General features: G+C 41.1%; 1 protein-coding gene and 1 long non-coding RNA gene across 5 annotated transcripts; one reads left to right on the top strand and one right to left on the bottom strand.

Moving 5' to 3' along the window:
- Positions 1-27,429, bottom strand: WDR88 (WD repeat domain 88). Of its 4 annotated transcripts, none has more exons than XM_014595563.3 (11): positions 27,027-27,413; positions 26,380-26,490; positions 23,120-23,208; positions 20,764-20,827; positions 20,125-20,263; positions 17,515-17,644; positions 14,892-15,076; positions 11,646-11,728; positions 4,077-4,145; positions 3,617-3,706; positions 1-1,858 (listed from the first exon to the last, which is right to left on the bottom strand). In XM_014595563.3, the coding sequence occupies exons 1-11, from the start codon at positions 27,144-27,146 to the stop codon at positions 1,721-1,723; spliced, it is 1,218 nt and encodes a 405-aa protein (XP_014451049.2). In that variant the 5' UTR covers positions 27,147-27,413; the 3' UTR covers positions 1-1,720. The 4 variants fall into 4 exon arrangements, 3 of the variants coding, with proteins under 3 accessions (XP_014451049.2, XP_059569846.1, XP_019348515.1); XM_059713863.1 differs by having other exon boundaries at positions 20,212-20,263; XR_002091964.2 differs by lacking the exon at positions 1-1,858 and adding an exon at positions 5,923-6,012 and having other exon boundaries at positions 3,687-3,706; positions 27,027-27,427.
- Positions 6,019-8,283, top strand: LOC132243605 (uncharacterized). Its single transcript, XR_009455287.1, has 3 exons — positions 6,019-6,223; positions 6,331-6,444; positions 8,152-8,283. It is a non-coding gene; the product is annotated as an uncharacterized LOC132243605 (long non-coding RNA).

Raw genomic sequence — 27,429 nt, 5'->3', positions numbered from 1 at the left:
TCCAGTTCCTGAATTGCTTAATTTTATTATATGGTTAGGAATGTATTTTGCAAAATTAGTCTCCAAACAGGCTGTTTATTCACAAGTACTAAATTGGCTGAAATCCCATTATGATGTAGCTGCAGAATTTCCTTTTCTCTTTATTCTTTGTCCTATTTTAGAAAATCAATTCTGTTAAATAAGCAGCTATAATACACACTGGCTTTATAAAACTTGTATTTGCTACCACAAAGAAAGAATGTTTGATTTATTTTTCTTATTTTGGGAACTAAAAATACCCTTTCAAAGAAAATTTCTAACTATTCATATCTGAATGTCACACTATTCATGCACAAAACTCTCTATACTTAGCAATTGGTCTCACTATCTCAATTGAAAAACTGAAGAGCTTTGATTTCTTATCTGAAAGGGCCAAGAAGAACAAAAGGCATCATAAGTTCTAAAATAAAAGTACTACTTAATTAAACTAACCATTTTCAAATGTGTAGAAATTAGTCCAGAATTCCTATTCACATTTAAGACTACTTATTCCAACAAGGAAATGTGCATATACCATATTATATATTTTGAAAAAAACAACTCCAGTACACATCACACTGCATTTTCCTCAACCTTGTACAATAATGTAATGATATTTTAAAAGAAAAGGAAGAGAGTGTCTTGAATTTTACTGCAACTTGTCACCTAATATTTTATACAATATTTTATCCAGTAAAGCTGGATGAAACATGCCGTTTCTTAAACAGTAACTTGGATTTAACCTCAGGATCAATTTGTAGGGTCAAAATCAATGCCTACTGCTTGAAGGCACAATGAAAAACCATTTGCAAAGATCTTCCAAAGTACAATGAACAAAGCACAAGCATGTGTAATAAAATGGTCAAATGTGGTGTAGACATGAGAAGAAGATGACTTTGGGATTCCAGCTGTTGTTTCAAAGGCTCTACGAGAAACACATTCAAAAAGGAAGAAATCTACATATGTATAATGGATTCCCCTTTGTTTCTCAGCTTAATTACATTCCAGGCTGCTACATGCTACTTACTAAGGTAAAAGTTACTTTTTTTCCTAATAAATTCCTCTTAAGAGGACACAGTCTGACTACAGCTCATTCTCATATAATTACTGAATAGGGGTGGTCTTTAGAGGCCAACCCTGGGAAGTGCTGGAATTGTTCTGTACATGGCAAGAGCAGGTCTGTATTATACAGAACTTATACAGACCTCTCCTAGAACTATTTAATGAAGGGTAAGGAGGTAATTTTCTAGTACAGGACAGCATGAATTGTTTTCAGAAATTACGGCTTGATCTTGTCATGTTATATTAGGAAAATACTGCACACCTGATCAGTGAATCAAAATAATTTTTTAATGTAAAGGTCAATGTACGGCACAGGGGTTTAAAGGAAGTTCTTAGTTTTCTGTGTGCATAAAATATATACAGGAGTGTTGGGTATAACAGTGGTGGTCTAACGACATAGGCAGACAAGGCTCTTTGGGTAAATATGATAATTTTTGTTAGACCAACTAAATACAGTAGTTGGAAAAATAGTTCTTTGCAAGCTTAACATTTTTCCAACTATTTAATTGGTCCAATAAAAGATATCACATTTACGCAAAGAATCTTGTCTGCCTAAAATACATACAGGTATTCACAAATACGAACAGACATATGCTTAATATACCCCAAGTATTAACAAATAGACATTTCTGGGATGAATTTAGAGATCAGGAGAACATGTAGGTGGCAATGGCATAATATTTCTTGTTGGCATAGCCAGTCGACAAAATACACACTTTGTTACCACAACAGAATCATTGCATTGTAGAAGCGAGAAAGGCTTCTCACAGTCTTCACACTGATGTAAAAATGCAAAAAAAAAAAAAAAAAAAGAGGCTATTTCAGTTAATTGATTACACATGACAGACAGTATCAAGTTCTATTATTCATGCACAAACCTGATTTTTGAGCTTCATGTGCTTTAACTTCAATTGGAGCTCAGGCTCAGTCAGTCCTTGCACATAAAACTTTCTTAAATATGCATTTATCTTTTCTGTGGTTTGTAATATTGCATTAGCAAATAAAATATTATTTCTATAGCACTGGAAGTATGATGGGATTTTAGAAAACAAAGATGGGCTCTCTGCTCCAATCTAACAATGATTAGAATTACATTTTTATTTGAAATTAAAACTGAAAGCTGTTAAAATAGCTCTTTAGTCCCTCCTTTTGCTCTTTTAACTCCATTCCTCTGCTAAAGCACCTGATCCTTTGGATTACAGAAGCTATGAAACAGAAATAAATAAGCAGACCACAAAAATTGCCTTTTCCCCAATTCCTATCATATCATAAAACTACTGTTGGTGAAATCCCAACCCCACTGAAATTAATGGGAGTGTCTACACATTCATTAAAGTACTTTAGGTACTGCACATTAAATGTAGTACCTTCCATTGTGAGGTACTAGAAAAAGTCTATTTTAAAAAGCCTATTTTAACACTCATTACCTAAAGAGAATGTTTTTTGACTCTTTCATGAACATTAAAATAGGCTAATGCACATTAAAGCACATGTGTAGAGTGCCCAATGGAAAGGAGGCTTCAGTCCTTTTCTTACTGGCTTCAGTCAGACAAGGTTTTCACACAGCTGTATTCATGATTGTTGAATTAATTTCTAATGGATCAACATAGTACTATTTTGCAATTTATTATGCATAAAACTTCAAAAAATAAAGATAATGAAGCAGGTGTTATCTTTTGCCCCTAGGTGCTGAAATATTTCCAGTACTTCTAAAGACTAATAGTCTTTGTACAGACCTTAACTACATTTGCAAATCTCCATCAATTGATACTGTTATATGACTGTATGGAATATATTTTTACTGCTGTCACATTAGCAACAGATATATTTAAAGTTTAGAAAAATTGCTTTGGCTGGTTTTGAGGACTTTAAATTCAACAGGAAACTTTGATAAAAAGTAACAGATAAAAAATTAAATTAAGGATTATTTTCCATATTATCTTTTCATTTAGTTTTACTTGCTTCATAAAAAAGCATATAGGAACCAGCAAAATTGATATCAGAAATAATTGGCAGGGGACCTGGTAACTGGTTTATTTTGATGGAATTGAGGCTATTAATGTTAATTCTTTCTAAGTGTAATCTACTTTATAATCCACTTTACAAAATCACAGAAGACACACACACAAACCCAGGAGTTAATATATGTTGATTTATATTAATTAATATTACTGCCTGAGGTCAGCAATACTGGTAAATAACCAGTTAGTTACTTCAAAGAGTATCAGGCACAGGAAGCCATTTTTTTTTATTTGAAAAGCACATCAGATGGTTTACTGTTGTTTCTAAAAATGCAGCAACATTGGCACACACAAAATTTTGTCCAAATTCTATTTTTAAACAAAGATGAAGACTGGCAAGATTATTTTGAAACTTTCCCATCCCATTTTTTGAAATTCCCACAATCAAGTACATGATCTCTGCAAAGGCAAGAAAAAAATAAGGTAAAATCCATGTTTAATCCCAGCATCTTGATAGCATCTCTCCAGCCTTCATATTTTGTTTTTGAATAAAGAGTGAAAGGAAAAGGTAAAACCTGAACTATTTGTGAGCCTCTTTTCCTATTTTCTATCACTGCAGGTATATGATCAGCCTTTTCAATGTTCCATAATCTCAAAGTAGAATCCTAAAACACGGAAATAACAGCTGTTTAAGGGGGAAAAGCTTTATAAAGTAAACAAAGAACAAGTAATTCTGTATGTATCTTACAAATATTTCTTGAATAAGAAAAACATGTTTTTAAGCCTGTCATAATTTTGAAAACATAATCAGTCTATAGCAATCAAACTGGGTTTTTGGGTCATGCCAAAAATACATACCTCCATGTAACATTTATTTTAGTATTTTCTGTAATTAAAGTAGTCGTAGAACTACAACAGAAACATTATCTGGGCCAATTCTGTACTAAGCTATATTTTTCTCACATAAATGTTGAAACATATAGTGATATCCATTTTCCAGTTAGTTTCCTAAACCACATGTAGATTAACTGCTACCTTTGAGGAAGAGAGAATCCATTTCTTGTTGCTGCTAACTGCAACATCCATCACCCAGTCTCCATGACCCTGCAAGTAAAGCAAATTGCAACCATAACCCAAAGTAAGAGCTTCATTACTTTTATAGGTAAATAACTACCTTCACCATAGATTCAGTCTAGCATACTGTATGACGTACATTCTCTGTGCAAGCTCATTCATCCTCATAGTCAAGAGAACAGACACAGGCAGTCTCATCTTTTCTGCACACACTTGACACTGGCTATTTCTCATCTGTGGTCTCTGAAGGAGTAGAGTCCCAGCTAGTGCTAAGAGATGCAGTGTTGGCAACACACACACACACACACTGGCTCACTGTCTAGGAGACTAGGCTGCCAGTGATATCAGCAATTTGAGCTGGGGCAAAGCAGGCCTGGGCTGGCAATAGGCATGGTGGGGGTCCGGAAGAAGGCAGTCCTGGGCTCTGGGTGGTGGTATCAGGCAGCAGAGGAGCTGCCTGGGGCACAAGGGTGCAGAACCTGCAGAGCTGTGTTCTTAGGTGACAGCCAGGAGTCTGGCCCCCGCCCAATCACCACCTCTACGTGCATTTCAGCACAGTTAATTACTCCACTGTAAAATAGTACTGTCCTTAACAGTACTACCTTATGGCGGAGTTCATTAGTTTGCTGTGCCCTAATGCCAGGGCATGTGTAGATGGTGATGCAATAGTGATACTCTATGGTGGAGTTAATCAGTCTACTCTTCAGTAAACCACATGTGTACCTGCACCTAAAGTGTAGGAGAATGTTCAAGGCAGCCACCAGCAGCTTCTCCTAATTTCAGGTATAGGAAGTCAATTCAGAAGGCAGGCCGGGACAAAGAACTGCAATGAGTGGGTCAGACCAGGTAAGAGGTTCACACCTAATCACTAAGCACACAGAGATTTATAGTAGCATCCTCAGGTATCTTATCATAAGAACAGAAATCTAAAATGAAGAAGTGACTCAAATTGTGAAGTTATTCAAACATGAAAGGAAATACCAACAAAACTCCTATTGTTCAAACCAATTTTCGTTGAAATATGGGAAGTCTTAATTTATAGGTGTTTATAAAAAATGAAGGAATTAATACTCTTCTGACATGAATCAAGGGAAAGATACATTTAAAATGATGCACACAAGTTTGGCATTTAGAAAGAGCATTTAAAAAGTGCTTTTATTTTTAGTAACTAGTGTAGAATTTGTTTATATAGACACATGGATACTAAACTGGAATTCTCCATAGCTGCAGAGACATTAGCATTTAAACAGATGTCTTCTAATTTTACAGGAAATTGAGTTACAGATGGTGACTGCTGAGAACTGGGAAATTACAAGTGGCTGTTATGTGAAAAACCTGTACTGCAAGAAAATGTGTAGCTTGATAATAATGTTTCTCAGAGTCTGAACTGAAAGCCATTAAAGAACCCCAAACTGGATGGGGTATGATTGCTCAAAAACTTTAATTTGAATAGCCATAATTCAGAAAAGCACTTAAGCATGCGCTTAATTAAGCTAATGGGGCCTTGACCAATTATTGATAGTTCCTGAATAGAGAAATGTTCCTGAATAAGGAGTTACGTGATTTTCTGAAAAGGTAGCAAGCTATGTGTTTTCTTCAGGAAGCTACTTTCTGAGGTATTTTCAAAAGACTAGCCTTTTCAGAAGTCTTCCAAATGGTATTTTTGGCACACACAGAACTTGATAAGGGTAGGCTTGATTCTCCTTTCACTTAACAAGGCCCTTATAGCAATGTAAGTCAGGACTAAATAATTTAAAATCAACAGATTCACATTTGCACGGAATTAGCGTAAGAAAAAGAATCATACCAAAAGTTTCTCTTGAACCACAAAAGTCTACTCAAAGTAATGAAATGGAGATGACTCACTATTCAATTTGGGTAAAGTTTGTAACTGAACCTAGAACATACAAGCAAAAAAGTCAACCAGATTCTTTTGTGCAAAAAAGCCATAGACGTTTTCAAAAGACAGTTAAGCATAGCAATTGCAAATTTTATCTTCTCATCAATCCTCCCAGTTCTCATCAAATCTCCTGGTCGGCGATTGTGGTCAGCATCACAACACCTGCATTAGAGAAGTCAACCTGCAACTCTGGAGTTGGTGTCATCAGGTGGGTTTTGGCTTCTTTGACTACAACTCACACTTCCATGAAAGGAGCACCCTGGGATGGGATGGTCTTCATCTCTCTTCAAAAGGTAAGAGTCTGTTCTCTTACAGATTGGCTGATCTCCTACACAGGGCTTTAAACTAGGTTCATCATGGGACAGGGATGCAGACAACAGTGAGAACCTCAGATCAACAAACCACAAGCCATGCATTGGAACAGCCCATGTAAGTACTAAGGGACCCAATGGCCATCAGGACAGGGGGGCACCAAGAGCACCCATCAGGGGGCTCAAATACTAATGCTAGGAGCATGGGGAACAAGCAGGAGGAACTTACGCTTCTGCTTGCAAACAAAGACTTCGATCTAGTTGGGCTAACTGAAACTTGGTGGGACCCTACCCACAATTGGGCAATAAACATTGAGGGCTATAGGCTGTACAGACGAGATAGAGTAGGGAGAAAAGGGGGAGGTGCGGCTCTCTACATGAAGAAGCAATATACATCTTCCATAATCAAGATGGGATCAGAGGAGAGGCAAATTGAGGTATTGTGGGTCAGAATGCATGGGTGTCCAGGGGAAAGGGACTTGGCAGTGAGGTTCTACTACAAACCACCACATCAGGAGGAGGAGTTGGACATGAAATTCTCCAGACAGCACTCAGCGGCTGTATGGTCAAGGGACATGGTTATCAGGGGTGACCTAAGCTACCCAGACATCTGCTGGGAGGAGCAGTCAGCTAGACCCAACCATTCACGTAGGTTCTTAACCTGCATACAGGACCTCCACCTAACACAGGAGGTATACAGTTCCACAAGGGGAAACACTTTACTTGACTTGGTCCCGGCTACAGGGGATGATTTGGTGGGGGATCTACTAATACGAGGTAACCTAGGGGATAGTGACCATCACTTGACTGAATTCACTATCTGGCATAGGGTGGGAAAGATAACCAGTAGGGTAGAAGTGCTAGACTTCAGAAAGGCTAACTTCAGTGTGCCCAGGAGTTTAGTTAGCAAAGCAATGAAGAACAGGAGAATTGGTGAGATCAGAGTCCAGGAAGAGTGGTCATTCCTAAAGGGAGCAGTCCTAAGAGCACAGAAGGAGACAATCCCCTTGCATACAAAAGGGGGCAAAGGGGCCAAGAAACCCTCTTGGCTGAACAGGGAAACCCAGGAAAGCCTTGGGGCAAAAAAAGAGGAATACAGGCTGTGGAAGCAGGGGGTAGTTACCAAGGCAGAGTATACCTACTTGGCCCACACCTGCAGGAAGGCAGTCAGAAAGGCCAAAGCATAAATGGAACTTAGGCTGGCAACCAAAATCAAAGACAACAAAAAGTCCTTCTTCAGGTATATAGGGAGCAAAAAGAAGGTGCAGGGTACCATAGGCCCCCTACAAGACTAGGGCAACTAGGGACGGATGGGGGGGACAAAGCTGAGCTCTTCAATGAGTTTTTTGCCTCTGTATTCCTGAACTCGGATCAGGACAAATCTCCCAACTGGATCATAGACAGGCATAAAGAGGGAACCAGCCCACCAACTGTTAGCACCAACTTAGTGAAGAGACACTTGGAGGGGCTGGATGTGTTTAAGTCAGCAGGCCCAGATGATCTTCATCTAAGGGCGCTGAAGGAATTGGCCGGTGGCATAGCAGAGCCATTGGCACCTCTGTTTGAGCACTCTTGGTGCTCAGGTCAGGTCCCAGGGGACTGGAAAAGGGCCAATATGGTCCCTATTTTCAAGAAGGGGAGGAAGGAGGATCCAGGTAACTATAGACCAGTTAGTCTCACCTTTATCCTTGAGAAAACCTTTGAAAAAATTATTAAGGATCACATTTGTGAGAGTCCAGAGGGGAAAGCAATGCTAAAGGGCAACCAGCATGGATTCATAGCAGGTAGATTCTGCCTGACTAACCTTGTTTCTTTTTACGACCAGGTCACAAAATGCATAAACGCAGGAATAGAAGTGGATGTCATCTACTTGGATTTTAAGAAGGTTTTCAATATGGTATCTCATTATATTCTTATAGATAAACTGAGTGACTGTGACATAGATGATTACATGGTCAGGTGGGTGGTAAATTGGCTTAGGCGTCACACCCAGAAAGTGGTGGTGGAGGGGTCAGTAGTGACCTGGAAAGGTGTCAGCAGTGGAGTCCCACAAGGCTCGGTCCTTGGACTGGTGCTGTTCAATGTCTTCATCAGTGACTTGGATGAGGGCATGGAAAGCATTCTGTCCAGATTCACAGACGATACCAAATTATGGGGTAAGGTTAACATACCAGAGGGTAGGGAATGAATCCAGGCGGACCTGGACAGGTTGGAAAAGTGGGCGGAACAGAATAGGATGCAGTTCAATATGGACAAATGCAAGGTGCTGCACCTGGGGTGAAGGAATCACCAACATGCTTACAGGCTGGGGGAGGACCTTCTCAGCAGGACAGCAGCAGAAAGATCTTGGAGTCACTGTTGACTCCAAGATGAACATGAGTCATCAATGTGACAAAGTGATCAGTAAAGCTAACCACGCTTTATCATGGTACATGATAGCAGGTGCAGGTACATAACAAACAGGTCCAGGGAGGTGATACTTCCCCTTTATGCAGCATTGGTCAGGCCGCAGTTGGAGTACTGTGTCCAGTTTTGGGCGCTGCACTTCAAGAGGGATGTAGACAACCTCGAGAGGGTTCAGAGGAGGGCCACTCGTATAGTTAGGGGCCTACAGGCAAAGCCCTACGAGGAGAGATTGACGACTCTAGATCTCTTCAGCTTCCGGAAAAGGCTGAGAGGTGATCTTGTGGCCGTCTACAAATTCATGGGGTGGGGACAGCAAGGAATAGGAGATGCTCTGTTTACCAGGGCACCCCTTGGGGTAACTAGGATCAACAGCCACAAACTGACAAAGAGAAGATTTAGGTTAGACATCAGGAAGAACTTCTTTACAGTAAGGGTTGCCAAAATCTGGAATGGGCTTCCAAGGGAGAGCAGCACCTCCCCTACCTTGGGAGTCTTCAAGACGAAGCTAGATATACACCTGGCTGGGGTCATCTGACCCCAGCGCTCTTTCCTAACCAGGGCAGGGGGTCGGACTTGATGATCTGCTAAGGTCTGTTTCAGCCCAAATATCTATGAATCTGTGAAAACTCTGAACTTCTTGAAATTCATTAATTGTTTGGGTTCTTGGATATTTTCTGTTAGGAAGATAAACTGATAGAATCAGAGACATCCTTGATACAATCCAGTTTAATTACAAAGAATATACACTACATTTTGTTTGCTTGAACACTGTCAAAATCAAACAAGAGGCAGTTTCTTTGCTCAAAACTCCAACCTTCTTTGTACGCAGCATTCTGCACAAAATGATCCCCCGCTTTTACTGTCTCTCCAGTCCCCATTGCTTTCTCTTGCTGTCCGCTCAGCTTTCTGTTTGCCCCTCTGCCTGTTCTTTGGCTGCCTGCAGTGCTTCTGCCGAGTGATCCACACAACTCCATCAAACAATGCCCAGGACAACCCCCTCTGTTCATGTGTCTCAGTTTTATGCTTGCTTTAAATGTATCTATGTTCTGAAGGGTGGTAATTTCTATTACTTTAGTTGTCTTATTCCAGAAAGAGAGGAACTGCTTCTTAAATTTATCTGGATTAAGAGGTAGCTATCATATACCAGCTTCAACCTCCGCCAAAACAATGTTACTGCACAACTTTACAAAACTGTTTAAAATTACTGCTCTTGTGCACAAAGCCATAACAATTGCATCTATAAATAAAATGAACACATTTTCAAAAACAAAGTTTTAAAATTCTAGAGTAAGCTGTGCTACTACCACTGGAGTTAAAATTTTACTGCCAATATCATAATATACTAAATTCACTACGGCTGCTAGATTATATTGACACTCTTTACAACCCATATGCACAAGTTACTAACATTAGATACCTGAAGAGCATTTCAAGTGACTGACTTTTTATATTAAAAGTCATAGAGTTTATTCTTAAGCATCACAGCTGCCAGAGCAAAATCATGATGTAATAATAATGATCAGTACTCTCAAGCTCCGTTCAACAATTTTTCACTTAAAATAAGAATTTTTTTTTATTTAGACTCTGGTTTCAGAATGCGATTTCTTTAAAGTCTCAATAGCCAGTGTCTATGGGCACCCGTACACATGACAGAGCTCTGCTCCAACACGTGCTAATTAGTACACTCCAGCAGCCTCCATGTCACATATATTCAGTATCCCCACATTTCAAAATGGTGGTGGGGGTGCTTCAACTACAGTTTGTCAAACAAGCTTTAGTTAAAGCGCCCCCATCGCCATTTTGAAGTGTGGGACACCGAACACATGTAGCACTGCGGGCGCTTTAATTAGAGTAGCTCTCAGAGCCGCTCTAATTAAAGCACCCCCCCCTCCACACCGGAGCACATGTATAGACACACCCATGATATTACCATAGAGCAGTACTAAAGAAATTCAGTTCCATAAATAAATGCTTAAACTAATGTCTTTTCTACTTTAAAAGATGTAAAGCTAAAAAATTCAAATGAAACCATTAACTTGGTTTTTGCACTATGGTTCTACTTTTAGTATTCAAAGCAACCGATAAACTAAATCCTTCTGCCCTTTCATGGTAAAAGCCACTGTATTCTTCACAGTCTAAAAGTAATAAGTTTGTTTCTGTGGCAGTCCAATGTACAGCACAAGGTAATAGACCAGTCCTAATGTCACCAAAGTTGGATAATGCCTGAGCATTCTACATTTACCTCATGGGCAGATCCTTTTATTCAGGATAAGAGGATTTGCACATATTGTTAATCTGGAATAGCTACTTAAATTTGCATTCCATTTTATTACAGATTAACATATGTGGACAAGCCATTCCTCTTAAATAAGATGACCTACCCTGTTCATTTCTGATCATATACAATCAGTACTCAAACTTTAATGGGCCTTTCTTGAAGGTCTTTTCAAATTCCTAAGTAGGTAACTCCAAACACTAACTTAATGATGACATTTCCTGACTTTTGAGGGCTTTCCTTCGCAACCTTAACATTATTTTAATGTATTGTTTTGTGTCGATAAGTACACATATTAATACACAAATTAGCCATACTCTTGCTTTCTTGATGGAAGAAATAATCTCTCAAGAGAAACATGCAGTTCCAGTCAACACTATTGAACTGGTGGAACAAAAGAGAAATCCAGCAGTATGTTAATAATAGCTCTGACAAAGCAATAATTTTGCTAGTCATTATAACTGAATATGTTATCCCAAGAAATTAAAATTACACAAGTATATGGCATACTCCTATCTATAAGTATGAAGGGAGTAACCAAAAAGATACAGAGATCTATACATTAGTTAATATCAAATATACACAAGTGCTGCACCTTCTTACTAAAACGAGCAATCAAATAAGAACTGAATCAATACCTGTAAAGTTAGTTTTTTATATCCTGTTCTTATATCCCATACAGCTATATTTTTGTCATATGCTCCAGACACCACAAGAGATGCTGAAAGACAAGATTAGCATACCATATTAATTTGCTTTCTCATACAGACAAAAAATTTGACTCCTTCCAACAGTGAGTCAGACTATGTTAATAAAATTTAAATAATATACTGGTATTAGTCATGCTTTAACAAGATAGTGGAAGTCCTTTCTGCGGTTTTTAATGAGTACAGAAACCAGCATGAGATTAAATTTATCAAATATATAACTGAGCTTTGAGAAAAAAAGGATTTAAAAAAGCTGTTGACTTTGAAATTTGAGGAGGCATTGTAAAATAACAAAAGTTATTTTTAGGATTCCTATACTCTAGCTACCAAAAAAAAATCACATGCTTATCACTACAGGTTTTCTTGTAATGATAAGTTTTGTGCTTTCAACAGTTTATGTATATTCACGTACTAGGAGGTTTTCCAAACTTTTCCTGAGGCAAATCTATGTCTTTGACTGCAAAATAATAGTATATTCCTAATTTATGGAGTAGATAGTCAAATAAATGTATTATAGTAATCTAGTTAATTTTGAACTGTTGAACCATAATGATTTCAAGGTAGAAGTGATAATTTTAAACACCAGTGGTGTTAGAGACCTATCTGCAATTCAGATACTGCCCATCTAGTTGGTGCTATCGTGTTGTATGTTCTCAGTCTGATTTCCTTCCACAGATTCTGTACCTAACTCATTTAACTTAGAAGATTTGGTTCTGAGGTGAAACAGCCAAACAGAGCTTAAGCACTTGCAGTAGTCAAGCAAAGCAAAGTGGTAAGAGGATATTTAGCATAACAATAACTTAAAGTTATTTCCTTCAACTCTGGAATAAAATATCACAGACTAAATCAGGGGTGTCCAACCTTCTTGAATGTGGGGCCGGATCACGAACTTTTTATCACCCAGTGGGCCGGCGAGCCATATTCAAAGATGTCACAGGAAGTGGTATCATATCAGGAAGTGATGTCATGTGACCTTTGACACCAATGAAGTTGCAGGGGTTGACATGGTCCTGGTTGACATGGCATGCATGCCCAGGTTGACATGGTGTTGCAGGAGCCACTTGGCTACAACCGGGTTAACCTTGTGCTGAGAAGCCACGGGGCAAGGCCAGGGTTAACCTGGGGCCTGCCCAGCCTGCCAGTGCCATGCCCAAGTTGACATGGTGCTGCAGGACCCGCCTGGGCAGAACTGGGTCGGCACCAGGAGGAAAAGCAGTTTGTAGCTGAAGCCGGCTTCCCATGTGCTGCTGGGGAAGGAACGAGGCTGGCCAGGTCTGCACCGGCCAGCAGAAGCGGCGGTGGAGCCGTGTGCCACTCGGGACTGACCGGTGCAGGCTCGTCCCGTCCCGAGTGGCAAATGGCTCCACCGCCGCTTCTGCTGGCCGGTGCAGACCCAGCCGGGCTCCTCCTCCCATCCCCAGAAGCACATGAGAAGTGGCCCCCTCTGGGCCTCGTGACCGGGCCCGGAGAGCTGCAGCACCCAGGGGGAGACTGGCCGGGGGAGCAGGCACCACCTTGCTGTGGGGCCGGGCAGGGCAGGGCAGCAGGGCTAGCTTGAAGTGGGCAGGTGATGAGGCAGGCGCGGGCCAGCAGTGCCAGCGGCCGCTGCTTGGCCTCCCACGTGGGGCCGCTTACCCATGGGGGTAAGCAGCTCCCCTCCCCTCCCTGCCGGCTGGGGCCCATGGGCCAGCCCTGCCTGCCTCACCGAAGCCCTGCTGCCACCACCGTGGCTCCACCGTCGCCACGGCTCTGCACTCCGCAGCAGCGGCTCCACACTCCGCGGCTTCGCACTCCGTGGCAGCAGCTCCACACTCCACGCTGCCGCAGCTCCATGCTCCGCACCGCCACCATGGCCCTGCGCTCCGCAGCTCCGTGCCGCCGCAGCCCTGCGCTCTGCAGCTCCGCACTGCTGCCGCCACGGACCAGATAAAATGGCTTGGCGGGCCGCATGGCAGCCCGCGGGCCATATGTTGGACAAGCCTGGACTAAATGAACATTTAATTCTTCAGCTTCAAAGTTTATTTCATTCAGGATACAGTTACTACCTTGCAGCCAAGATTATCTAAGTTTGAAGCTCATAAGCCACATGTCCCACAAGGTGTTAATATGCAGGCCCCAGGCTCCTACCCAGCCACTGCTTCCCACCATCACTCCAGGTGCAGCAGCAGTTGAGGTCCCTGGGCTCCCCATCCATCCTCCCTTCAGCTTCCACTTCCTGTCCTCATACGAGGGGGCAGGGTGGAATCAGTGTTGCCAAGTCCACTTATCAAAAGTGGAACTGGTCTTTTTTTTTTAAATGTTATTGCAATTTTTTGAGAGTTGTGGGTTAATAAGAACCCCCTCTCTTTGAAATGGGTTGGACTTGTTTGGGGCTTGTTTTTAAAAGCAGTGCCATGTTATTTTTTTCTTGCAAGACTTGACAACACTGGGTGGGATAGGGCAGCAAGGTGCAGCCGAGGGCTGCAGGGGAGCCCGCAGCACTGTGCAGTAACTAGCTGGGAAGCAGAGATGGGGTGGTCAGTGTACCTGTGTGGTGTGGTGCAGTGCAGGGAGCTTGAGAGCCATGCTGGTGCAGGCTGTGCAACATGCAGCCCACATGGCATGTGACCACCTAGAAATTGGACAGCCCTCATCTAAGTTTTCTGAATATTAACCACTTAACACCTAGTAGGGTTAGTGTGCCGCTACAACATCTTACAAAGTCCATGAAGGTTTTCCAAAATATCAAAGTTCTTTTGGGCCTAGAAGGTACTGTCAAAAGATGTACCATGGTCTATCCCATTCACTATGCTTAACAATACTTAGTAGTTACTCTATATAGTGCTTTAAAATGCAATAACTTGTACTGGGATAATATCAATAAGCACTCCATTTCTAAGGTAGTGCAGTATTTTGTTTCTACCATATTATTTTCATCATGATCTTTTTACAGTAAATCTTGATGATTATACCAATTAAGCAGTGTTTCAGATGTCTGATTAAAGCAGAACATAAGATCATCAATTTCAATTTACATAGATTACGTGGGTAGCTATTTAATCAGAATTAAAAACATTTAATTTTGAAAGTGACAACTGAATTAGTCATATTGTTGGCATGCAACCATTGTGACTCATCTGAAATTTCCTACTAGTACATATTTCAAGATGTTCTATTATGGTCTTTAACATAACTCACCATCTTTGCTAAAAAGACAGGAACTAACAGAACCTTGATGACCTTCTTTCAAGACAATAGGTCCATGATGACGAAAGTCCCCTGTTTTTATATCCCAGATTTTTAAGGTTCTATCCCAAGATGCTGTGCACAAGTAACGGCCATCTAAGGAAAAGCAGCAGTCTGAGATGACATTGCTGTGTCCCCTGAAATATATAAGAAAACCACTGCAATAGGGTATTGTGATTTTTAAAACTATTTTGATATTTTAAGGGCCTAATCCTGCAACCACTAGCTAGTCTAAAAATCTAGAGGAACATTAAAGAATATTAACTTTAAGCATTTAATTAGTGCTGTAAAAGTCACTGGGACTAATTACATGCCAAAATCAAATACATCCTTATGCACTGGACCATGGGTGACTTGTACCTCCTGAGTCAGGGGTTGGGGGGCACTTACCCCCCAGTGGCCAATCAGTGACCAGGGGAGTGTCCCCCCTCCCCCTCCTGCGGCCAATCATGCCAACTGGGGTGGGGGTCCCCCTGCAGCCAATTGCACCGAACGGGGGTGGGGGGGTCATACCAACCCTGAAGTGCCAGTAGTGTGCCTGGAAGTGCCAGCAGTCCTCCTGGTGCTCCCACTCCCTGGCCGGTGCTCTCAGGGGGGACACCAGCACTCCTGCCTGCTCCCCCTGCCCATCGCCTAAGCGGGGAATGCTGGCTGTCACGGGGTGCACCAGCGCTCTCAGGGGGTGCACGTGCACCCCCTACGCATCACCACTGCACTGGACTGAAAAGTGCTCAACATCTTGCAGGATTGAATCCTAACTGATTTTTGGTGAGATTTTGTTACCTTGCTTCTTTTCACAGCAATATAGTAATAAATCCTCTAAATACTATAACATACTCCAGTTTCATTAGAAACAAAGGAATCCTATTGAAGTGTAGGGAGCTTGAGCAGACTCAATTAATCAAGTCTGCTGGAGCATGGAAATAAACACACTCCAGCAGACTGGCATCATGTACATCAGTGTCTCCATGCCAAAAAATGGCAGTGGGGCACTTTGAACTAAAGCTTTAGTTCAAAGTGCCCCGCCGCCATTTTTCAGCACAGGGGATGCTGATACATGTGACACTCTTGTATACTTCCTCAAAAGCATCCTTTGATCATTCAGATAAACAGCATCTATCATCACATTTCATGAAACTACACAGAAATTTGAACCTAACTAAACTAAACACAGTCAAGGGAAAAGGTTACCATTAAATTCCAATTCTGGAACCAGTGAGACCCAAGAAAGACATCTGGAAGTTCTAGAACCTGATAAAGCCTTTGCGATTCCCACAGTGTGCAATGGGGAAAGGGTTACAGGCATCTCTACAGGAAATTCATTGCAAACTGATTAAGAGGCTTATTAAAATGCTCCAGATTTGAGTTTCCTATTCTAAGTAAATTCCTAATCCTTCAAAGGGCCATGTTATTGGTCATTTTTATCCAGAAGATTTATGATTAATGTTTTTATTATACAAAATGTAAATGGATGAGTTCATTTAAAGCCATTGTTAATGTTTTTAATAGCAGATTTTATATCTTCATTTTTGTATACTTGTTTCTTACAAGAATTATAAAATTTTATATTTAGATAATGATTTTCATATAATATTGATTTCAGTTAGAGTTGTGGGGGAATCAGAACCTTTCAGGTTTGGGTTCTATACATGTATTCCAATGAAATGAAGCAACATCCTCCAGAACAAAGTGACGTGGATACTAAGACAGAGAGCCAATGGTAGAAAAGCCCTGTAATAACTTTATGGTAAGGATGAGCAGGATGGATTTCAGGTGTTATGGTTTCATCTGAAAGAGTCCTTACAATACATGCAATTTAACAACCTGTTTAACACAGAATGATGAAGGGCTAGTTTGAACCTGTTAAAAACTGATCTTTTGGTTGAAGGAGGTATACACATTTAAAACCTGACATTCAGACTTTGAAGTTTCATTTCTTACACACACTGCTATCCCATTGAAACTCTTCACCACTCCCTGTGATATTTTACCTTCTTCTCATTTGTTAATTGTTAGCCTATAATATTTCTAATCATTAGGAAACATCAGTAGCTCACTTATACTACAAAACATTACTGTACAATGATGGCAATTTTGGCACTCTGGGCAAAGGTGCTTTTGATGCTGGATAACAGGGGGGTGGATATGCTGAGCACCAAGAACTAGAGGTGTCCATCCCTGCAGAATGCTGCTGGCACCCCCTCTAAATCAGGATGTGAGGGGCTTTCTTACTTTCCCCACCCTACTTATACAACCAAATGCTATCATTTGCCTTTTCCATTATCCACCTTTTTATTTTAGTACCTAGAAACTCTGACTATTCTCTTTAGAAATGCTTATAGCTCTACAGATGTACCTCATATCTTATCCATGGCGCGAAGTATACACGGAACATCATGCTCAACCTTTCTTTGTATATTGTTTGCATATTTTTCACTTTATGTGTTGCCCTGTTTGGTTAAATAATTGGCCTGTTTGATTTTCATTTTCTCTATTACAAACTGTATCACAAATCTCTCTGGTACTTTTAAAAGGTATGCATGGCCCTTGATTTAGTTATACTACTGTTTCTTACTCATTAATTGTGATTGTGGTAGATTGTGCCACAGTATCCCAAAGCTTTATGGTCTTATCATATGAGACTGAAGCCACTCTCTGGTTATCAGGATCAAAGCAGCATCTTGTGACTGTGCTTCTGTGATGATCTACAACAAATAACACCAACAAGAGAATCTCAGAATTCTGCTTCTCTGAAAGCACTGTTTTGCAGGATTCTCAGATGTAGGCTTCAGAGTCCTACTTTGAGATGGGCCAAACTCCCAAGGGCTAAACCCATAAAAGGACTTATTAATTGCAGTGCATAGTGTTTTGGCCTCTACTTTTCAGATATAGCGGGTGTGTCTACATGCACTATGAATGTGCATTAGGCGTACCACGCAGTAAAACACTGCACAGTAAGACAGCCCTGGGAAAGCATACACATGTGCAGCCTCTTGGGAGCAAATTTGTTCCTTATGGGAATAGGCTGATCCTGGCCTCTTCCTGCCATGCTCTACCCCTGTAAAGGCTCTGGCCATAGCTGCCTTCGTGCCAGGGCACTCTTAAAAAGGCAGCCTTGCATGTTGTTCTCTGACCACATGCTTCTCCGTCCCAAAGTAGTCTGCAGCCTGCTGGCACAGCCGTCTACAACAATATCTGTGAAGCCTGTGCCCAGCATGCAATGGATGCTCCACAACCAGGCCACCGCATCAACGACCAGTGCCATGGGCTTCTGTTTGCCATTGCAATGACCGCCACCTTGCTCGAGTCAGCCTCAACCTTGTTTGCCCCCCACATGTTGTGTGGCCACATGCCCAGGCTCAGGCCCTGCCAGTGGCCTGCCCCCCCTGGCTGTCACCTACCAGCCTCTTAGCTGCCCCATAGACTGTGGCAGGGATGCTGATGACACCCAAATGGACACCACCGCAGGTGCTATCCATGGGGCTCCACCTCTGCCACTTATGGGCCTGCCCTGCCAGCCAGGACTGGTGGCTCCATGTCATCCAATGCCCAGGCAGAGTGGGTAACCCAGGAAGGGGGGAGGGAGCAGTTGCTGGAGGACCTGGCCACTGCAGGTGGCACTGCACCTTGGCACAAGGCCACTAGTGGGTGGGGGGTTGCTGCTGGGCTGTGGTGGCTGCTGGAGATAGATGGGACCAGACCTGGGGGCTGGACAGCAGATAGCACAAAGTTGGCCACTAGGACCAGGATGGTGTGCAGAACCCAACAGTCCTCCTCTGTGCCCTCCACTGCTCAGGCCACCGCAATGGCCTGCCACTCCTGCACCTCCAGCATCTTCCCAAGGGCAGTATGCCTCTCCTCAAGGGCCAGGAGCCTATCCCAGAACACACAGTCCTCCCTGTCCCTCTCTCACTTGCTAACGATGTCCTGGATGTACCAGGCCCACAAATCTGCCAGCTGTTCCTCTGCCGAGTGACCAGCCAGTCATGGCACAGGGCGCTGAGCTTCAGCAGCACCCCAGGCAAGCCCATGCTTCCCTATGTGCCCCATGCAACATGCACCGCCCCCTGGAGAGGTGTCTCTGTCTACACTATGAGTGCCTGACCCCTGTGGCCAAGGAGGAGATCACTGCTGCCATCAAGTTTCTCTGCATGTGACAGGACCCTGGCTGCCTACCTGGGAGGGTGCTGGTTGCTCAGTAAAGTTCTGCACTGCCTCCCACTTCCCTGCGTGTTGTGGGGGAGGCCTCCGGGGCCTACTGCACACAGTACCTACCATGTAGTTAGTTTACTATCTGTATTTACAGGTAGCAAACTAACCATGCAGTAGTCTAATTTACTGCACAGTAACTGCCTGCATGTGTAGATGGTGAGGCTTTACTGCAAAGTAAATTAGTCTACTGGGCAGTAAACCATCTTGTGTAGACACACCCAGTGTCCCTTTATAGTGGAATCCGCAGACCAAATTTAGACATCTAGGCTCACTATAAAATGCAAGGACAAAGTAAGGTAAATTGAACAGGACACACAAAGCCAGTATGTTGAGCAGAAAGCCATTTAACACTGCCAGTATGCTGGCAATGCTAATGACAGGATATGTTTAAACTTCCATCCCTCTCTCAGACTTAGGCACCTTACTCTGAGCTGTGAGGAGAATCCTTCTTCTGCTTGGGATTCACAGCCCTGATCCCTCTCCAGAAACACAGCAGGGAGCTGTTTTTCTTAGAAATATTATTGTCATCCTGCACAATAATGAATCACTAATACAAGCAGCACCAAGCTGATCCTGAAAAATCTAATTAAAATTCAAGAGCCTCAGAAGAGTCTATTACAGAAAACACTTGTAAAGGAAAGGAAAGAGATATGAGAAAATAGAAAACAAGTAACAGAAAGCAAAACATAAAGTTAAGACTCTGACCTGGACCCATTTGAATCCACATTGGCAAAAGGGTAAATGGATAAATATATCTTATATGAAAATCCAGATGTTCTGTAAACATTGCCACAAAGAGGACACTATTGTGCTATATCTTTTGTGAAATACTCTTACACATACAATTATCTCCCAACCACAAGTAAGGTTATTTGAATTTGATCTTGGGATAATATTAATCTAGCTTCTCATTTTTGCAAGCAATTAAAAATTCAACAATTGAACAAAAGTATAGCTAATTTTTAAGACTTACCTTGGATATACATCACCATTGTAGCACTTACTGCATCAGTAATACATACAGCATTTTCTTTGTCCAAGCCAGATACCACATACTTACCATCATAAGAAATATTGCATGAAGTTACAAGGCCTTCATGCTCTATTGTCCACTGAAGAAGAAAACAAGACATTTTGAAAGTTATTCTTAGGGACTTGTAATGAAATAATTTCCTATTATTTCTACTACAACCACTAAACAGGTTCAGGCAGAACAATTTTTATCACTGTTGTTTTATTTTAAATTACTTGTGATAAGTGTTTTCCTCCCTTATTTTAACCAACTTCCAATTTTGCTTTAACAAGAAATTTATAAACAGATAATGCCTCCCAATTTAGGTACTAAAATTCTCACAAATATTAAATGAAATAAACCTCAAAGTAGCTTTGAGGTAGGAAATCACCATTAGACCCGATTCACAGATGAAATAATTGAGATACATCAATTGTGGCTTGCCCAAAAATCACAGTTAATCACCTTTAAAGCTAAGAGTAGAATTCTAACATACCAATTTCTGCTACACCACATTAACCCGCAAAGTAACAATTCTGTACATTCTAATCTTCAGAAGCGTGATATTTCTGCTGTACATACTTTAATATCAATACGTACAAGCATTTTTCCAGTTTCCATATCCCAAGCTTTTACTGTTTTATCATATGATGAAGTTATCACCCTAAAAAACAGATGTAATTAAAATGATAAACAACATATCAATCCAAAAAGAAAACTTAAAATGCTATAAGGTAATAAACAAGAAAAGTCATCAATGGTGGAAAAAATGCCAGCAGTTTTAATTCTCTATTAAATCAATTGCACTCCTCACTCTCCAGTAATTTAAAATAGATTGATTTTTTTAATATACTACTTTACCTAAGAACTATACAGTTTTTGCTGAAGTTTGTTAAATTGCAAATAAAAGTTGGGATTTTTCCTACTAGAAATTAACACACAAAAATCATATCCTAATCTTTGTAGACAGACAGCCAACTCAATTTTATTTCTCATTATAACTTAGGCAGGCAAGGTTCTTTGGGTAAATCCAATATCTTTTATTAAACCAACTCAAAAAGTTGGAAAAATTCTTCTTTGAAAGCTTTCGGGTATAGATACCCCTTGTCAGGCTGAGGAAGCATCTGCAGTTGGTCTGTGCTCTTCCTGGATGGAATAGTAAAGCAACCAGAGGCCAATACATATACAAGAAAAACAGTCAATGCAAAGAAGATTTTTTCCAACTATTTGAGTTGGTCTAATAAAAGATATTGGACTTACCCAAAGAACCTTTTCTGCCCATGTCCTTAGACCAACACAGCTACACCCTACACCTCATTATAACTTATGTATTTATCACTAACTTTAAAATAGTTTTAAGGTAATCAAGATATGCTTGCTGTTATGATTCATAAGTGTCCTTGTCATTACTTGGTGGAGGTCTTATGGGTTGGGGTTTTTTGGGGGGGGTTGCATTTTCAGTAGTTGCTGTTGCTGGGTAAACCTTCTGTTATACATTGTTGTGCACAAACACAAAGCCACATTACATAAAAAAGCCATTCAATAAAGTTTACTAGAAACTTACAGGTTTCAAATAAATGGGAGCTTGTATAATTTTTTATCTCCCACAGCTTTCTTAAATATTCCTAGTTGTTTAAATAGGCATTTACACTGAATATTATGGAACATGATCATTATTCCTTATTAACATGAAAACGTCATTTTTCAGCTTTTGAACAACTTCCTATGTCACTGAATACCACTGTTCTGCATGAAAATGGATTTTAAATCCATTACAAGAATAAAAAAAACAGGAAGTCAAACTTCATATATTAATCTTCTGATTACCTAAAAATGCAATTTTATTTTTAAGGTCTTTTATTTGCATTGTACTTGTACTTACTTGTTATCAAATAATCTATTTTCTATTCTTAAATACAGACTCTATAGCACAAAAGGGCACATCCAGACTGTATACTGATTGTACTTTGAATTAGAAAGTGGTTTAAAGGACATTATATTATGAAACTGCCATTTTCAAGATCTTAGGCAAAAAGTTATTTTGCAGCTCTGCTGTTGGGGTTGCCAAGAGGGCTTGGTCAACTTTTCAACCTGACTGAAATTCAACTAAGGTATGAGCTCATGATAGCAATGTGCCAGAAATTATCCTCTTGCTTGACCTATTTAATGTCAATGTTAATGTATGCTGCAGTTGCTTTTGGTTATCAAATGTCCATGACTGGATAAAATGCAGCTCCTCTTTAAATAGCAGAATGACAATACTTCGATTATAAAACTACAGAATGTTAATAAGCAAGAGACAGGAGAGAATTTAAATGAAGATGAAGTTTCAGTGTCAGATTGTACCAATGAAGCAAGGCTAATTCATAATTATTAAAAATGTATTAAATGGTAAACATTTGCATAGACCTTTAAGAACAAAGAATAAAAGACATATTCCTTGCCCTGTGGACCTTACAATCAAAGATAGACAAGCTGTGTGCCACAAAAAAACCCTCATTGTAGACAGCAGTGCTCAACCTTCTGCCTACAGGGCTGTGCCACCCAGCCCACACAGCTTTACATGGGTCTGTAAATTTGGCAGAAGTGACAACCAGACTGCTACTCTGGAACCTGTGGCAATTGACACTGCCACTGCTCCTACACTGCCAAATTTCCAGATCTGTGGGGATCCCTGCAGGCTATATGACACAGCCCCACGCACTACACTGTACTGGTCAATAATAACTTTACTTCGTGATTGTTATTTCTGTCTGTGCTTATTTAATCGCCTTTAATACATCTGTCCCTGTGTAATTAGTAAGGGAATCCAACCATTCTTTCCTAACAGCTCTCTCTACCAATACTCAACTCATTTATTTTGAGTTTTATATAGGAATTTTTCCACTTGCTGTAAAAATGTAACATTCAGTCAAATAGCAGTATTTTTTGTTCTTTGATACAACTGAAACATCACCTTTTGTTATCAGGAGTCAAGCTGCACTCAGAAATAGGAGCTGTGTGTTCTTCTTCAAACACCTGAACAAGAATACCTTTGGCAACATCCTTGAATAAATCCAGAAGAGTTTGATTAATAAGTGCTTTGTTAGGATCCTGAAAGGTTAAATTGCAATATATAAACAATGAGAAGGAAAGCACGTGAAATCATTAAAGTTGGTCCCAGCTATAGGATCTGATCTAAGAATTAGAATGATTGCTATACCCATCCCTGTAAGGAAATAGTCTTTCATTTCTCCCACGCATCAGCCATCAATAAAGGTCACTGCTGGTCATACTGCCCGTCATTGTGATTGTTTCTTTATGTGCTCCCTGTGTCTGTCTGTACCCAGCTTTCTAGTCTTTGAAATAGGAACTGTTTTTTTGTTCTGTTAGTACAACATCTAGCACAATGGTAGCTCTTATGACTAAGCTTCCTGGGTGCTACTGCAACACAAATAATAAAGTGATACCAGCAAAATAACAAAAGCAATGGTGAGTATTAACTCACTCCTGATGTCAACTTCCTCTGCTCCTGTTATCATGCTGCAGAGCTTCTCAAGTATAAATTCTGAGATCAGGTTGATTCAGGCCACTGATTACATACCCCCCACTCCACTATCTTCTCTCATTCAATATAAAATCCCCTGGTTAGCTCTGATGCCAGCCTCTGTTAAAAATTTCCAGACACCTTTGTCCTTTCACTCATTCCTCATGCTTGGGAGAAGCTGCCATAAACATCTGCAAAACCACCTCATTATTCTCCTTCAAAACCTGTCTAAAAACTTGCCTTTGATAGGATACCTAACGGAAATGGCTACTTGAACACATTCTAAATACAGAAATTATACTCCGACACATAGTAATAATTTCAGGTTAAAATACCAAGGGAAATTCACACATGAGCAATCCTTTATTTGTCTGATTATTCCTGCTTTTAATGGGATTTTTAAAATCTGAATCAAGTCTTCAGGGTCAGGCCCTACTTGACCCACTGCATATTGCCTTTATTGCAAATGAACTTTTAGCACACTCCAATAGCAGCTGTGCAGTTTAATTTTTTTAATTTTTTTAACCCTCTCCCATTTGTACTTTGCACTATGGACTGGAGTCTAGATTATAAAGCAGCTACCCCTGTCAGAGCCCCTCATCTGAAAGAGCTATTGGGTTAAAATAACAGCTATTATACACATAATTGGAACTAAAGTAAATTCATTTTGCTCTGATGTTTATTTTCTGAATGGTTTAGTGGTCCAAATGCTGCAATAACTGACATTAGAGGCATCAGACATAACTGACATTTTCTCTAAGGCTGAACAAAAAAACCCATGATCAAACCTAAAATCTTGTTCTATTTTTCTGTTAGTGAAGGAAAGTCTTGCAATTAAATTTGTCCTTCTAGTTTTATCTAGTATGTGTATACTGTGTACCTTATTAATCTTAGTTTTCTAAAAGATGTGTGCGCTGCCAGTGAAGTATTTTCTACTCACAAGAGAAACTACAAACACTCCCTAAGAGGCAATCAATCATTTGATACCTACTCTTTCAAAAGAAACAGAGAAACTCTAAAGTGTAATTAAGAGTGTTCCTAGCTCTTTGTAATCAATCCTGAGCTCTCTTCTATGATGCTTATTAGGAAGCTCTCAATGTTAAGGGGGGGGGGGGGGGAATGCTCTTGGATGGATCCTGACAAGTCTGCATCATGCAGGATGTGTTGTATTAAAACACTTTTACATACATATGCTCCAAATAAGCAAGTATTATCAGACAGACTAATCTTGCACACCCCAGAAGAAAATGGGTATGGTTTTTTCTCTTTTAGGGGAATACTTATGGATCCCCTCTATCCATTTTATTTGAGAAAGATTCTTGGGTGATCTTAGCATTTTCTTGCTTTGATTTAAATATTTTACATGCAAATTGGGTTGCATAGGTTTTAATTAAAAATAGGAAAAAGATTCCACTTTAATAAATTCCTATTCCATGATGGGACGAGGCAGGTTCTGACAATTTGAGAGTGTTATTAAAATCTAACTATGAATCTCATAACCCATTGGGCTGTATTTACTTAGTTTCTATGACAAGTATTATTTTAAAAGTCTCCATGATTGCCTACTTTAGAGCCTTCTTACTTGCTTTACAAGATGGATGAAAAGTTGTCACACAGCCTAACTTTTGGATACCCAGGACAACAATACGGGCTACTATAAATTTTAGTAAAGCTTTTTTTTTTTTTGTCTGCTTCCAAATGTTCTGTCTTAAGATAAAATCCTGTGATAGAATTCAAGTACACTACGTTAGTAAGGAGGCACATCTCTTTGTAGCCATATCTGCTCTAGCTGTTAAGGCACTGCTCTGCTTTACTATCAGTATTTGAACTGAATTACAAACCAGCTCATATACAATAGACATCAGTACATGCAAAGTATTCAGCACAGCTAAATGGTGCACTGTTCATAAAAAGTCAAATACTTATGTAAGCTTAAATCTCTGGGCCATCTTGTAAAACAGGATTCTTGTGCATCTCAGCCAGGGAACCTTGGTTGCTGTGCCTGACATGGTTGGAATTTTAAGGAAACATTAGGTAGCTTCACAAAACTGACCAAGGGAATCAGAGGAGAAAGAAAGAAAAAGAACAGACAACTTTAGGCTTTAAGGAAAACAAAAATCAGCATATGAAAAGTATGCTGCATCATGGCCTTGCTGCTAGTTAAATTTATTGCCTATTCCAGTGTACAATCGCTAACCTCCACCATTCAGAGAACATGATGGAAATTATTTCATTACAAGCACTAAGGCACTAATCTAACAAAACACTTAAGTAAGTGCTTAGGGCCATAGCTATTCAGGAATGCTCTCAACCTCCTCATTAACAGTATAGAAGCTGCTCAACGACACCCACATTGAAAAGAGTTGTATCTTAACAATGATGTCAGTTTAATTGTTTTCCAGAAAATTAGTTAGCATTTGGGATATTTTAGTAGCTCGCTCTCTCACTGGCGTAGAAGAACCTTCCCCTCTATCTGCTTACAAAGAGTGCCCTTGGAAAGGCAAAGCCTATATTCAAAGTATGAAAGAGGAGTCTTATCATTTAATTGAGCCAGGGAAACAGTTTTGTTACTTTAAAATTCAATAATAACTGTTTAGATAGTCTACTGGTGATTCCTCATTTATGTTTATACATGACAATGCAAGCTTGAATTAGGCTTTCAGTGGCACTGAAATGTATTCATAACCTACCCAGAGTTTCACTGATCTGTCAAAAGAAGAGGAAAGGATTTTTGTGTCTTCGCAGCAGAAATGGCAGGAGCTCACAGCATCCTTGTGTCCTTGAAGGATTTTAAAGGGAATCTGTAAAAAAAAAAAAAGAGTTTAAACACATTTTTTTCCCTAAGGGGATACAGACCATTGGCATAGCTTGTAAATCCACAAGGGGGAGCCTGGAAATAAAAACCTGAGCAGAAACCCAGTTTCTATTTGCTTATGGGAGGAGATCAACTTCAAACCCACCTGCCTCTTCCACTAGACTGCAACGGACGTGGGACACCCCCGGGGGCTTTTCACACCTCCCCCTCGTGCAGGGCACGGCTTTCTCCAAAGCAGCTTTGTACCCTGGCATTTCAAACAGTCTGTCTTGATACCTTCAAGGAGGTGAAACCCTCCCCTGCCTGGGTTTACTCTGCAGCTTTTTATGCGGGCTTGTGCACGTCCTTCTCCAGCAAGGCCCCTGCTGCCACCTCCCGCCGGCGCTCGCTCCCGCGGAGCCCGAGGGGTTTCGGGCCCGGCACCCCCTGCCCTCACTGTGCTTCGTGCCCTGCCTGGGGGAAGCCTGGCCCGCTCCACCGGCCATGCGGGACAGGCTGAGGGGCCCTCTCGGCCCGCCCCACCTGTGCAATCTCCTCATGGTCGCCCCAGCGGCTCCCTCGCGAGGAGGAGGCAGGTGGCGGTGGGGGCGGCAGCAGCTCGCCCAAGGCCAGTGGGTCACCTGGGCCCGTCACTGCAGCCATCGCCTGGCCCTGGCCTCCGCCCTGCCCTGATCACGGCCCCGGGGCTCCAAGCTCAAAGGACTGAGGGGTCGGGGCAGGCGAGGCCTGGAGCCGCAACCAGGCTGTGGAGTCAGGGAGGCGAAGCCCGAACCCGCGGGCTCCCGGCTCGAGAGCCTCGCCCCTCCCGCAGGGCAGGGCAGGGGCACTGGCGTTTTGCTGAGAGGTTGCACAACGGATCTGTGTAGGGCGGTGTGGATGAGGGGGATCCCAATCCTGCCCCCGGCAAGGGCAGGACTAGATGAGC

This window comes from Alligator mississippiensis, chromosome 10 (genome assembly GCF_030867095.1).
Source record: "Alligator mississippiensis isolate rAllMis1 chromosome 10, rAllMis1, whole genome shotgun sequence".
Taxonomy (NCBI): domain Eukaryota; kingdom Metazoa; phylum Chordata; order Crocodylia; family Alligatoridae; genus Alligator; species Alligator mississippiensis.
This window is presented reverse-complemented; position numbering and strand designations above follow the sequence as displayed.

Bases quoted from the DNA above. Each gene is read 5' to 3' on its own strand.
- WDR88 (XM_014595563.3), bottom strand. From the start codon at position 27,146: ATGGCTGCAGTGACGGGCCCAGGTGACCCACTGGCCTTGGGCGAGCTG. The intron at 11,729-14,891 runs GTGAGTTATGTT...CTTGTCTTTCAG, and splicing joins CTGTCTTTTTAGCAAAGATG to CATCTCTTGTGGTGTCTGGA. The intron at 1,859-3,616 runs GTTTTACCTTTT...TTTTTACATCAG, and splicing joins GAGGCTCACAAATAGTTCAG to TGTGAAGACTGTGAGAAGCC.